Source organism: Protomyctophum parallelum (assembly GCF_964188405.1).
Source record: "Protomyctophum parallelum genome assembly, chromosome: 2".
NCBI classification, from domain to species: domain Eukaryota; kingdom Metazoa; phylum Chordata; class Actinopteri; order Myctophiformes; family Myctophidae; genus Protomyctophum; species Protomyctophum parallelum.
Genome location: NC_139699.1, coordinates 42,441,556 through 42,456,145, shown reverse-complemented (window position 1 = coordinate 42,456,145; position 14,590 = coordinate 42,441,556). Strand labels below are relative to the sequence as shown.

General features: G+C 40.4%; 1 protein-coding gene across 1 annotated transcript in view; it reads left to right on the top strand.

The window, feature by feature from the left end:
* The window catches only part of ano1a (anoctamin 1, calcium activated chloride channel a), a 107,318-nt gene that overhangs the window by 57,738 nt on the left and 34,990 nt on the right, over positions 1 to 14,590 (top strand). The window contains 5 exon segments of the mRNA XM_083760107.1: positions 1,589 to 1,723; positions 4,529 to 4,689; positions 13,038 to 13,069; positions 13,071 to 13,114; positions 13,116 to 13,122. Coding sequence (XP_083616233.1) covers positions 1,589 to 1,723; positions 4,529 to 4,689; positions 13,038 to 13,069; positions 13,071 to 13,114; positions 13,116 to 13,122 — 379 coding nt within the window.

Here is a 14,590-nt window from a genome sequence, read left to right as displayed (position 1 = left end):
TTACAAAATCGTGGGATAAAATTTAAGTTAAAAAAAAGAAAAGGCAGTTAATTAGAATCTCAAGAAGGGTGTACCACTGTACCAGCTTGCCTGAATGAGTCATCATTATTAGGAAATGTTAATGTGCCCATATAATCATGTCATCATGTGCTATATCTTGCACGTATTTGCCATTTTTACTATATTACTATTACTATTATTAAAATAGTTCAAATAGCCAATAATAGCCATAATGTATGGATGTAGATCAGCTAGTATTTTTCAAGATAGTAAAATATGGAAAAAAAGGTTTAGGGATAAAGGTTAAGGCACGCCATCGTTTGAGAAACAGTATAAGACATGGGATGCATTCCATAACAAGTGTTACGAAAGCACTAATCTTAGCCCATATCCCATTACAACACAACAGTGGTCCCCAGGTTGATCCTTAGTCAAGGTGGTGGTCCCTGGTTCACAATCAGTTGAAAACCCCTGCATTAGATGATTGACACAGGGGTGAAAAATGGGTTACAAAATCGTGGGATAAAAAATATATTAAAAAATAAAATAAAACTGCATTATGCGCAAATAACTAGTTCTTTCTAGAGTTGTGCTAGTCACATGTTTATTTAATTTAACAATTTACAGATCAGCAGGTTCACACAATGTTTGTCAATGTTTTATCATTAAACATTAGAAGAAGGAGAATACCAGCACTCACGGAGTAGTCCTTTAAGGCACTTTATTGTTTCATCTTAAATGGGATAGGTATGCTGCAAGCAGCAACGGCCTTCGTCAGCGTTGTATATCTTTGATTGTATGATTTTATCATTAAACATAACAGTCTAAATAGATTATTATTTCTCTCACATACCCTCTGTAGTATGTGTCTGTAGTATGAGTCTATGTACCCATTGCCTATTTGAGAAACATTGCTGTATGGGACCTATATTTCACAGGCAGAAACCTCCTCATATAATAATATTATTATTATTATTGTAAATAAAAAAAACACCCAACTTCACAGGTCTGCAACATGATAGTGTTACACATGCAGTGCCATGTTTTCATTTCCGTGATGGTCAGTAATTATGACACTGTGTTGACACCACATCAAAATTAAATATTCCCAAATGATTTTGATCGTTTGAACTGATTTGGTTAAACTCGGAGCAATAACCCACCTATCTCCCAGAATCTCTCCCCAGTCATGAGTTAGGAGTTTGAATGAATGTGCAATTAGGTGCAGGATGACATTTGTAGATGTGCATGAGTGGATTTAATTTACTGACTAAACGTAATAATAATATTTAATTTGAAAAGAAAAAGCTTCTCTGTCTCACACTTATGCCAGTGTGCCAGCAGTGATCAGCCTCCCCTGTGCTAATGTTGGCACCCGTTGCCTAACGTTGCCTACCCTGCTACTTGATCATAACTACAGCATCACAGAAAAACATCAACGGTATAGATCCACAAGCTCACAGCTTGGCTCACAGCTTGCCACTTTTGCTATTCTAAAATTTAAATATGGGAAAAGTAACAGTTTTGGACATCTGGTCGAAACACTTTCTCTAAATAAGTTAACCCTTTGCTGTCTGTTATCCCACAGGAAGTACTTTGGGGAGAAGGTGGGTCTTTACTTTGCGTGGCTGGGCGTCTACACGCAGATGCTGATACCTGCTGCCATCGTTGGAGTCATCGTGTTCCTGTACGGCTGTGCTACTGTCGACGATGACATACCCAGGTACACACACACACACACACACACACACACACACACACACACACACACACACACACACAATACCATCCATTTACACACAGCACACACATTTATTTTATTTAAAGACTGGTCATGCACTCTGCATGAGAAGATTAACTATTACTAAAATTGTGGGATGAAAAGTTTAAGAAAAAACTATTAAAGAATGAACTATTAGTAAACTAAACATAGTTTATTATTATCACACACACCAATCATAAGTGTTAGAGAAACAAAACAAAGCAAAAAAACGTAGGGGATTTTTCTCTTATCACTAAAACACGGGTGAAATTCACCCGCGCACACTGCCTGTAGAAAACACCAGGGATGTGTGCAGGGAAACAAACCTATACCTTGTATGATACCTTGTCCCAGTGAAACGCTCAGTGGTAGCAAGAGTGGTGATTGTGGTGATCTGCTCAGCCTTGGCTATACTAGGCAAAACATACATCTCATAATATGAGATGTGTTGGATGGTCAGTGAGTCTGATTTAATGCTGCCCAATCTGCCATCCTGGCGACAGCCCAACAGGAAGTCCAGTATCTAGCTGCACATCATGGTTGGGTGCAGGCCCAGATCTCTGAGCTTCGGTATCGAGCTTGGCAGAAAGCACTATGTTGAATGCTGAGCTGTAGTCGGGACTTAATTTGTGCCTGAGCTGGCCGGAGTTTGGCTACCGTGCCTGCCTGCTGCGTTCCAGGAAATCTAGGTGGTGTAGAATGCACATACAAATCAATATGTTCCATTTTAGGGTAGCCTACAATTTACAATTTACAATTTAGGCATTTAGCAGACGCTCTTAATCCAGAGCGACTTACAATAATCAAGAACAAAAGCATGGGAATACATCACAAAAGCATTTATCATAAAACATGCGTAAGCTAAGAAAGTAACAGTGGAATATCTATATTATGAGACTATACATATAAACTATATATATATACTACTATGCTATACATATGTACTATGGCGTGCTATGACTATATACAATGCAATTATAGTGCCGTCTACATAACATGCTATAAGTCTATATCAGATGCTATCTAAGTCTACAGAAGTGCTATCTAAGGGGGTAGGGTAAGTGCTATGGTAGCCTATGTATTATTAATTCAACTTTCACAGATGCACATCTCTCTCTAGTAGTCTGTCTGTGTTAACCGACCTGGGCAATACCGTCTGTCTATATTCTGTGACTTTGTGCCTGACAAACGTGAGAGTGACTTTTAGTTGGATTAACTCCGGCACCTAATCATTTACTGACTGTTTCTATGAATGTTCATACACAGCTGAGCTGTTCCTTACCTCCGGGTGACAGCGCAGAGGGTGGTTTGTGAAAAAGCCATGGCATTTGCATTGTTGATGGATCTGTTTTGACAGATCTGTTTTGACAGATCCGTTTTGACAGATCCAATTGCCATGGGTCAAACTTGGCAGGCAGCATGGAACAAATGTAGTCCCTTACCCACCACTCAAAGTATTCCCTGACAGTTGAGGTGAGTCGTTCAGACATGTAACCTTTAGGAGAGGATAGATAATATACATGGCTGTCTTTACTTTGACCTGTTCTGCAGTCTGACTGTGTCTCAGGTGTAAACAGACATGGTGAGAAATGGAGATTACTTTTGTGTGTGTGTGTGTGTGTGTGTGTGTGTGTGTGTGTGTGTGTGTGTGTGTGTGTGTGTGTGTGTGTGTGTGTGTGTGTGTGTGTGTGTGTGTGTGTGTGTGTGTGTGTGTGTGTGTGTGTGTGTGTGTGTGTGTGTGTGTGTGTGTGTGTGTGTGTGTGTGTGTGTGTGTGTGTGTGTGTGTGTGTGTGTGTGGTTGATTTAGGGCAGTAGAACATTCCATGGATATATTCCAAAACTTCCATATGGTGTAACATTCTTCTGGTCAAAAACATACATTGAGGGCAAGCAGGCTAAGTTATGAATTATATACCAGGAAGTTCTCTGTGAGAGAAATCATATGGTTTATTTTGATTAATTTAGCAGAACAATATGGAGAACCATCTGTTCCCACAAGTAATGAAATCTATAGTATATTACTGTCAATGGTAATGTGCTCAACATCCAATCCTTGATCTATACGTTGCAATTGAAGCACTTTGACGGGTACATTTGAGATGACAACAGCAACAACTTGGTTACAAAGTTTACTTCAGTTGTCCACCTGTCCAAAGTCAAACTCTGCAACAGTTTGTCCACCAAAAATCCCTCGTGCTGATTTGTGTCGGGGTCTTTTTTAAGGTGTATGAAATAGTCAACGTTGCTTTGAATCGCAGGAATGTGTGGCTTTTTCAGTCTTGTTATGAACATGGAATGTGTTTTGGCTTGTTTTAGTTAGATGGCGTGTCTGCTGGCACACTGAGCAATGAGCATACAGTAGGTCACACAGAGGTGTATCAAAGACCGTCAGCGCACACCGTTTTGGGTCAATTATGATGAAGGGAATTAACTTCGGCAAAAAGTGTTTCAACTGGTCAGCCAAATGAGATATCAAAAAATGAGTGGTATTACACTAATTGTAAATTATGTTCTAGAGGTAATTGTTTAACCCCCAACATCATGAAGGCTAATTTGACATTTAGGATACAATGTCCAAAAACTTGGCTACTTGGCTTTGTAGGGCAGAATTGATTGCATGTGTTTTCTCAATGATCATTTGATGTTTGGTTGCGGTGTGTGTGCGCGGTGTGCCAAAGTGAGCCTGAACTAAATCACCACCAGTACTCATCCTCTATACTATCTCCTTTACCTTTCTTCCCCCTCTCCCTCTGTTCTCCCCCTCAGCATGGAGATCTGTGATGCCAGGAACAACATCACCATGTGTCCACTGTGTGACCGCGCGTGCAGCTACTGGAAGCTGGTGACGGCGTGTGGCACGGCGCGGGCCAGCCACCTCTTCGATAACCCCGCCACCGTTTTCTTCTCCATCTTCATGGCTCTCTGGGGTGAGGAGTGAGGACTGGAGGAGGAACACAGCAGTTACATGTTCCATCTCGATATCAAAACCATCCGTTCAGAACGAGGAACGATGTTCATATACACTCTCTCTGGGTTCACATTGGCCTTGTAGAAAGCCAGCTACTGGTTGATTGCGTTATGGGAATTACATAGGAACCTGTGTAATGTGGGGTGCATATGTTAATTAGACATACTAACAGTCCGACGGGCATTAGTTTGACAACACCCGTGGCGCAGGTTAAAACCATCCCGTGGAAGGTTAAAACTCACCTGTGGCTCCCTATATGCATGGCACGTTACAACTAACCCCTGGCAGGCTACAACTAACCTGTGGCCGGCCTGGGCCGTGGCTCAGGCTGGATGAAAGGTTAAACTGTCAAATGGATAAACATTACAAGGCCCACGGCCTTTACTGCATGTCACCCCCACCATCTCTCTCCCCATTTCCTGTCAGCCTAATGTCTAGCCCTCTATACAAAATATAAAAACATAAAGGCAAAAGCCACAAAAAAACTAACCTGTGGCTTCCTGTGAGGTTAGGTTTAGGATTGGGTTTTGGGTTTTGGGACTCATGACAAGACTGTTAGTACATCGGAGCAAACACATGCACCTGTGTAATGTAAGGAACATTGTTTGTTCTGTCGCTACCAGAATATTATTTTCTAAAGTAAAATCGACTAAACTGCTCGTATTTGAACGACGTGGGTTGCCACTGGCTGGGACTGGGAATATTTTCCTCACAGACAACACACAATACTTTGTTATCTGCCTCTACGCCAAATGAAGCGTAGCCGTTGAGGTGTGAGTGGAATTTAAATCGATATTTAAAAGATCCCCGCTGCGGCGGGGAGAAGGTGTTGGAACAGTGGAGCCCCCGAGGGAAGATGAAATTGCACGCAGGAAGAAAATATCAATTTGATCAAGTCCACTTGCATGGCCGCTTGCCTGGCTTCAGTGGCTTGCATGGCTCAATGCCGTCACGCGGCATTAAACCCTATAAACCTCATTGACCGCAGGGTCCTCCATGGGTCTATATGTGGGCTGTATACTCCCCACCCCCTCTCTCGCCAAAGGTACACAACCCAAAGCTCTACCAAAACCTCACTGTGCATTAACCACATTAACCCTGGTGTCCCTATTTTCTTTTAGTTTTTACGTTACGGTAGTTTTTTATTGAAGGAATGTTACAGCTTACAGGGTAACATAAGTTTAGTGATCAAAAGAAACCATTCTAGTTTTCTGAATACAAAAGAAAAAACAGGCACAAGATAAACACAAGCCCTCCCACCCAACCACTCCCAAAACAAACTACATTTGACTTATGATTTATGAATTAAAACAACAGCATAGATGCTATGGCTCCACCGTAAATGTAATTATCATGAGCTTGTAGATCAGCTATGTCCACTATTTGTCGTCCGACAAAACGGTATCATGTCATGCAAGGCAGCTGTGCACCTTGTCCTTTCTCAGCGCAGACAGAAAAACATAATTTCACCCACTTCTTTATGTGTAAAGCTGATATATATACACAGTATATATAAAGATTTACTAAGGCAATAAATAGGAATATTTGTTTTTGTTAAATAAACATCTTACCTATTATTTTTAATAAACATTTTAATAAGTTATTTTATACCATTTGGAACGATACCTATCCATATGTATATGCACACACGCACGCACGCACACACACACATTTTTTGAGTGGCAACCACTCCCTTATGGAGCTACATATGTGTGTGGCTGGGTGCCTCGGTATGAGCACGAAAATAGCATGGTTGTTTTTCACCACTTGTGCGCAACCTAACGCACATATTAACTGTATATATGATGATTTCTGGAGTGCCAGCTACAGTATAGTAGAGGGTACAGTAGAGGGACCCCCACACGGTAACTATTTCATCTCTCAACCGTTTCGGACGTGGGGTGGCTCGCAGGAATCGCCCTGGCCCCCTGGGCGCATGCATTCCTGGGGGTCTGGAACTTCCGGGGACCCCCACACGGAGTTGCACCACTCACTTCACACTGGTGTGATTCTTATATCATTAGGGCTATATCTGCTTTATAGTGCCTGTGTACAAACTGTAGGATTGGTTATTGCCACGGACAGAAGTGATTCTTTCCTTTTCCAACTGCGGAGTCTGCGGTGCGTTGGGAGTGCAGTCAGAGAAATTCATTAGCAACTCTGTACAGCTGTGAGATCCTGCCTTTGATGTGCCGGGCCGTTCGCTGATCAATCAGCTGCGTGTTATTCTCTAACTGATTGACTGGCTGAAGTGCAATTATCCCCAAACGATCCCCCACATCCCCAGTCAATGCTGCATAGAGAGAGAGAGAGAGAGAGAGAGAGAGAGAAAGACGCTCACAGCTACTCTATTCCTTACAACAGTGTTTCACCGGATTTTGCTCTTAAATAAATAATTAGCGTGTGACTGCGCACGTCTGTAGGAACCAATAGTTAGAACCGAAATTGAATTATTATATATATATAATTTTATTTTTTCTTTGTAAGTTATATCTTGCCTACCATGCAGCACCTCCCCCACTTGGATGTGCACGGATAAAAAAAACAATATAGGCCTATATATAAAAAAGCATCTGAGCTTTCTGCCTAGGACTGTTTATGTAACCCTGCACCTCTCCAAACTGCAGAGTAAAATCCTCACCACACTTTCAGAGTTAAATTAACACTTCATTGTTTGTACTGTGCAGGCCAGGGGGCCTCATTTGTGCCCCTTGGCCATCCTTGAATTTGGCTTTATTAAATGCCACACAACATGCATGCATGGCATGCACACACACACTCCAGCACAATCTGTCACGCTATACCAGGGCCAATGGCTTTTTGGTTAATAGTACCAAAGAGGGTGACGCACAGTCGCACACGCACATAATGTACATGCACAAACACTTCCCTCCTCCTCCTGTCTGATGTCCTGCCAGTGCCATCTGTTCTCCGCAGAAGGACCGGAGAGAAGAGAGAGAGAGATCACAGTCTACAGCTAGCGTCTGTTTGTCACCTTTAGAATACTAAATTGTCACAATGACCACTATCAAGGTTTACGTGAGCCTATACATGTCGGCCATTGGTCTTTTAGTAAAATTATGTATTGAATATGTTTTGTTATTTTAATTATTATTAGGCTATTATTTGAAGCAACACAACATCACAATATGTATATTTATAAATAAGTATAAATGATGGTTTAGGAAACTGTAGGATGGAATAGTCCTGCAACAAACAGTCAAAAAGTGCTTTAGTTTTCGAGATACCCCTACCGGAGTTAGGACCAAACACAACATAGTTTTTCCTCATCTCTAAGGCCTCCCATACATGAAATGGATTCTTGTATAAAAATATTTTACTGCAAAAGTGGTGAAATTGTTATTTAAAGTTATACACCTCAAACTAAAGATAAAGCCTGTCCGTCTGGTGGTTGAGGCACTTAAAGGCATGTAGATTCACAATGGAAGCTCTGAGAGGTTCAAAACTTGGCATACTTGAAGCCAGAACATACCTCTACATTCTAGAAAAGACTGAATGTCAATATCTGAATGTCAATATGAGATATAGTCATTTGAACACATACTTACAGTAGGCGGAATTGTACATCTATGTAGATGTCTTCTCTACTTTGTAGTGACTCTGGAATGGATTGTCATAGCAACACATATGATGGCTTGTAGGAAAGGTGAGGTTCTACTGAATCCAGCAATACCAATTGTGTAAATGTAGCTTGCATAATCGTGGAGTTATGCCACAAAACGTATATGGTGTCCCAAACGGGGGGAAATAAAACTAATGAAATCTACAGTATTACATTAGTTTTATTTTTACTTCACTTATCAAGGGTGGGAAAACATAAACAAATCACTTGAGTAGAAGTCCCTAAAATGTATGAAATGTCTCAAACTTGAGAAATGAGAAATTGTGAAGAAATAGATGCCGCTTCAATAGAGAAATATGCAAGCCTACAGTGGAACTACTAACTATTATTGTTGCAGCACATGACCTGGATGTTAAATAATAATAATATAATATCTCAAACTTATATAGCGCTTTTCTGAGTACCCAAAGACGCTTTACATGGGGGGGGGGGGGGGGGGGGTTACAGAGGTAACAACAAATTAAAAACAACTTTAATAGAAAAAGGACATTAAAAGACCGTGAAAAGGGAAGGCAATTTTGAAGAGGTGGGTTTTGAGGGTGGATTTGAAGGTTTGAAGGGTAGGGGCATCTCTGAGTGCCTTAGGGAGGGCATTCCACAGGGTTGGGGCAGCAAAGGCGAAAGCCTGTTCCCTCATCAAGCTCAAATCTCAATATTATCCTCATAAATATAAATAATCAAGTTATTAATTTCTGTTATTTGGTTACAGTCAATTTATACTACAGTATTTGGCTCCACCTATGTGCATCTTATGTGATCTTATAATGTGAAGTGTATCGGAAATCGGGGCCGATCATGACATTTTTAAATGATCAGATCAGGAGCACAAAAATGTGATTGGGACATCCCTAGTATCAATATGATATCCATATCATGATATTAGACTGTATATTGTCCGTGATTTGGGATATTGTACTATTGTGATATTGGAGGAGTTGCATAAAAATATAATTTTCAGATGGGGAAAAATCGGTATCGGCAGATACTCAAAATTAAAATGATCTTACTAAATGTTGCTCAACAGAGAGATGATGATGTTCATAAAACCGTGGCTCTATATACAGACAATATGCTGCAGTAAATGAGCAAGTTGCAAATGTTGAGTGAGAGCATGCCTGCACCAGTCTCATCAAGAAGACTGAATAGGGTTGATACAAGATTGTTTAACATACAAAGATATTTTTAATTTGTGTGAAGACCAGTACAAGACCAGAACATCTGACAGCCATTATGGCTGGTACTGGTATGTGTACCAAGGTCCTTCATGCAGCATCAGAAAGGTTGATGAAGTTGTACATCATCTGCTCCTCTCGTACCTCAGGGATAGAGTGGCCAATAGAGCGGCTGGATGGAGAACCGTGAGGTTCGCAAGACAAAATTCAGTGTGAACTAACAATATACCGGTAGTACTATATCATACCATATTCTCAGTTCGATCCAGGGCTCCCCCAGAGTTAGACTCTGAACCCCTAATTGATCCCGATGTGCAGGTCGGTGTCTTGTATGGTTTCCTCTGCCATCGGCGTGTGACTGAATGTGTGAATGTAATGCACAATCTATGTAAAGTGCTTTGGATAAAAGCTCTATATACTGTAAATGCACCAATTTCCATTTACGGTATATAAACTCCTTGACTGTTATGATGACATACAGAAGACACTGACTCTGAGGAAGAAGATGATATTGTCTAAATACAAACCCTGGAAACATACAGCATTATAATTTGTAGAACATGGAAAGTCTGATGTTGCATGCTCTAAAAGTGTGCCCATGGGAAATGGGCACAATGAGAGAAGATGCAAATCTCCAAGAAAATCCAGAACTACTACATAGACCTGCAGATATATCGATGAAGAAAACCATGGACCAGTGTCTTCAGTATGTCATAACTCTTATTTATTGAAAGTGATGACTTGTCATCACTTTCATTTATTTAAAGAAAGATGTTAACTACTTCAGTGAGATTAATAAAACCTTTGACATAGATACTGGTCTGCTGTTCTAATTCTTTGTTTTATAGCTGCTATATTTCGTTTAGATATTTAGTGTTTTAGGTAGCATTTATGATATTTGTCATCATATGCAAAGAGATCTGGGTACGAGAGCAGCCGATGTACAACTTCATCAATCTTTCTGATGCTGCATGTGAAGGCCCTGTCTCTGGTACTCTGACCAGTGACCATGTGAAGGCCCTGTCTCTGGTACTCTGACCAGTGACCATGTGAAGGCCCTGTCTCTGGTACTCTGACCAGTGACCATGTGAAGGCCCTGTCTCTGGTACTCTGACCAGTGACCATGTGAAGGCCCTGTCTCTGGTACTCTGACCAGTGACCATGTGAAGGCCCTGTCTCTGGTACTCTGACCAGTGACCATGTGAAGGCCCTGTCTCTGGTACTCTGACCAGTGACCATGTGAAGGCCCTGTCTCTGGTACTCTGACCAGTGACCATGTGAAGGCCCTGTCTCTGGTACTCTGACCAGTGACCATGTGAAGGCCCTGTCTCTGGTACTCTGACCAGTGACCATGTGAAGGCCCTGTCTCTGGTACTCTGACCAGTGACCATGTGAAGGCCCTGTCTCTGGTACTCTGACCAGTAGTCCTGGTTTTGTCTATGAACTGATTGCACAAGACCGCAATGACTTTTTTGTGCTATCCCTTTTGGACTGATTGTATGACTGTACTCTGTTGCTGTTTTTACATTTATGTCTAATAAACTATTAAATCCATCAATCAATCAATCAATCAATTGTGCTGGCCTTCCCACAAATGAAACAATATATTTGTATGTTAAACAGTGTTGTATCCTATTCAACAATGTTGTACCCTATTCAGTCTTCTTGACGAGACGGCATGATCTCACTCTGGTCTTACTGGAGTAGTTTTCTCAACATGATACAGTATATGATGAGGAGAGGAGAGTATTGAATTTGGGTTTGCCAGGGTTTTATGAACATCATCTCTCTGTTGAACAACAGTTAGTATGTGTTGAAGGTCTTCTGCCGTGGGCTTTATACATTATGGGTCTTGTTTCGTGCTTTTTTCCAACTGTTTAGCAAAGATGATACAAAGATTTGGATCCAATATTCCATTTTGGTAACATTTTAAAGACACACTTCAGAATTTGTACAGTATCTATGTTGTGCATTACGCGCACTATTTTTAGGCTATAGTATATGTGCAGTAACCATATTACAAGTGATACTAATTAAGTCTATTTTCCATTCTGGTGAAACAGTGTCAGGGCAGGGTTCTGCTATTGTCAGTGTAGACTGGACAGGCAGTAGGCTCTGTTACACTAAAGAGAACTAAATGCTAGGTCACTCTCCACTCCAGTCAGCTAAATAGCTACTTGATTTGACAAGGTTCATCTCATCTTTTCACATTCCAAAATATGTGAAATGATTTTACCGGTCATTTTATGAAGAAAGCCACATACTGTAGGCAATAAGATGCAGGTGGAGCCACATACTGTAGTATAACTTGACTGTAACCAAATAACTCAAATAACAGAAATGAATAACTTGATTATCTATATTTAGGAGGATAATATTGAGATTTGAGCTTGATCCAGGTCATGTGCTGCAACATAATAATAGTTAGTAGTTCCAATCTAGGCTTGCATATTTCTCTATTGAAGCGGCATCTATTTGTTCACAATTTCTCATTTCTCAAGTTTGAGACATTTCATACATTTTAGGGACTTCTACTCAAGTGATTTGTTTATGTTTTCCCACCCTTGATAAGTGAAGTAAAAATAAAACTAATGTGATACTGTAGATTTCATTAGTTTTATTTCCCCCCGTTTGGGACACCATATACGTTTTGTGGCATAACTCCACGATTATGCAAGCTACATTTACACAATTGGTATTGCTGGATTCAGTAGAACCTCACCTTTCCTACAAGCCATCATATGTGTTGCTATGACAATCCATTCCAGAGTCACTACAAAGTAGAGAAGACATCTACATAGATGTACAATTCCGCCTACTGTAAGTATGTGTTCAAATGACTATATCTCATATTGACATTCAGATATTGACATTCAGTCTTTTCTAGAATGTAGAGGTATGTTCTGGCTTCAAGTATGCCAAGTTTTGAACCTCTCAGAGCTTCCATTGTGAATCTACATGCCTTTAAGTGCCTCAACCACCAGACGGACAGGCTTTATTTTTAGTTTGAAGTGTATAACTTTAAATAGCAATTTCACCAACTTTTGCAGTAAAATATTTTTATACAAGAATCCATTTCATGTATGGGAGGCCTTAGAGATGAGGAAAAACTATGTTGTGTTTGGTCCTAACTTCGGTAGGGGTATGCCGACTTCTGGGGGCCATTGTCGCAGTACTAGAAGGCAGCAACAGCCTCAGTGCAGCTGTTATAAATTGGTGCAAATTGCTCTACAGTAATGTATGTAGATTGATCAGTTGGGTGTTGAACACGCACATACTCTATCTGCTAACACGCGCGCTGTGTATTACATTATTGCCGGTAATTTTAGTGTGTGTGTGTGTGTGTGTGTGTGTGTGTGTGTGTGTGTGTGTGTGTTGTGTGTGTGTGTGTGTGTGTGTGTGTGTGTGTGTGTGTGTGTGTGTGTTGTGTGTGTGTGTGTGTGTGTGTGTGTGTGTGTGTGTGTGTGTGTGTGTGTGTGTGTGTGTGTGTAGCTGTGATCTTTATGGAACACTGGAAGAGGAGGGCAGATGAGGCTGAACTACATCTGGGACCTGACGGGCTTCGAGGAGAGAGGAGGTGAGACCACACCTTTTCTCAACTCCCTAAACACATGTTGAGCTGAAATGAGATGCAACACGCACAAATGATCCATTTTGTATCACCATTGATGAATACCTGATTTGAATACCTGACATTTTGACTTGCATTCTTTCGCACAGAGCGGAGTTTAAAAAAAAAACATTGTGATACAATGAAGGTGATCTGAGATGGTTCTTATTTCTGAAATGCTTGTTATGAAGTATAACCCTGTGTCTTAGATATGTTTAGGACATGTTGAGTGTACAAATGGAGACCTATGTTTGTCAAAATGCTGCTATACTGTATATCCTATCTATATTCAAATTGGACAATGCAGACCACGGCACTCCGACTCAGACATAACCATTAAACAAACCTGATATGCCCATATATAACTATAGGCATGTCACTATGACTCAGACATAACCATAAACAAACCTGATATGCCCATATAATATATTAAGACTGAATACTTCATTATAGTCAGAAAAGTAGAACAGTATATGCATGGTACAGTCAGGCTAAAAGGATAACACAAAAAAGTCCTGGGGGACTTCCATTATGGTCCTATTTAATCAACATAGCATAACTAAGTACTGTAAGACTTACAGTACTTAGTTATGCTATGTTGATTACGTGTCGAACAAATGCGAAACATTGTATTGTACAAAATGTAGAAAGGAGAAAAAGACGGCTGTGAATGACACCTATGGGAATTTTACCTTTCCCTTGTGGTCTTTGGTTGATGTTTTTTTCAGGCGAATTTTGAAAGAAACCAGAGATGCACATTCTTTAAAGCAGTGGTTCCAAAACCTTTAAGGTCAAGACCCAAAAGAGAGATTAGATGTTTGCCCTGGAGTCCGGGCCCAAACTAGTGAAAATATCTAATATCTAAAATATCGCGCCATGTTGCAAGCTTGTAGATCGGCTATTTTCACTACTTTTTTAGTTTAGTTTATTTGATCATCTTCACAGTAACAATAAAACGTATAATTTGTTAACACACGGTTACAATAACAAAAAGGAACTGGAGGTGATCAAAAGGAATAGGCTGAAGCTGAAAGCTTATAAATGCCTATCCTACGATCAACAAAATAAAAGATCCTCACGTGGTTACAGCAATTGAAGGAATTACAATAAACAATCCAAACTGTTTAATACCATCGTCAAGAAGATTCACAAACAAACAAAACTTAATTATTATTCTTTTTTTATTCATGGTATTTCTTCGATTTGTTGCTTTGTTTGTTTTAATAATCATTCAATTATTATTTTTATAATTTTATTTTAATTTGTTTTAATGTAGGGAAATAAAAATGGGGTTTTTACTCTAGTCATACCCCATAAACACTGTGCCCCATAAATAGGTCCCGAGCCACTGTTTGCGAACCACTGCTTTAATGGATCGACCATGCCCCACCCCCCCCCACCCCACCCCCGCCCCAACACATGTGTTTGTGTCTCT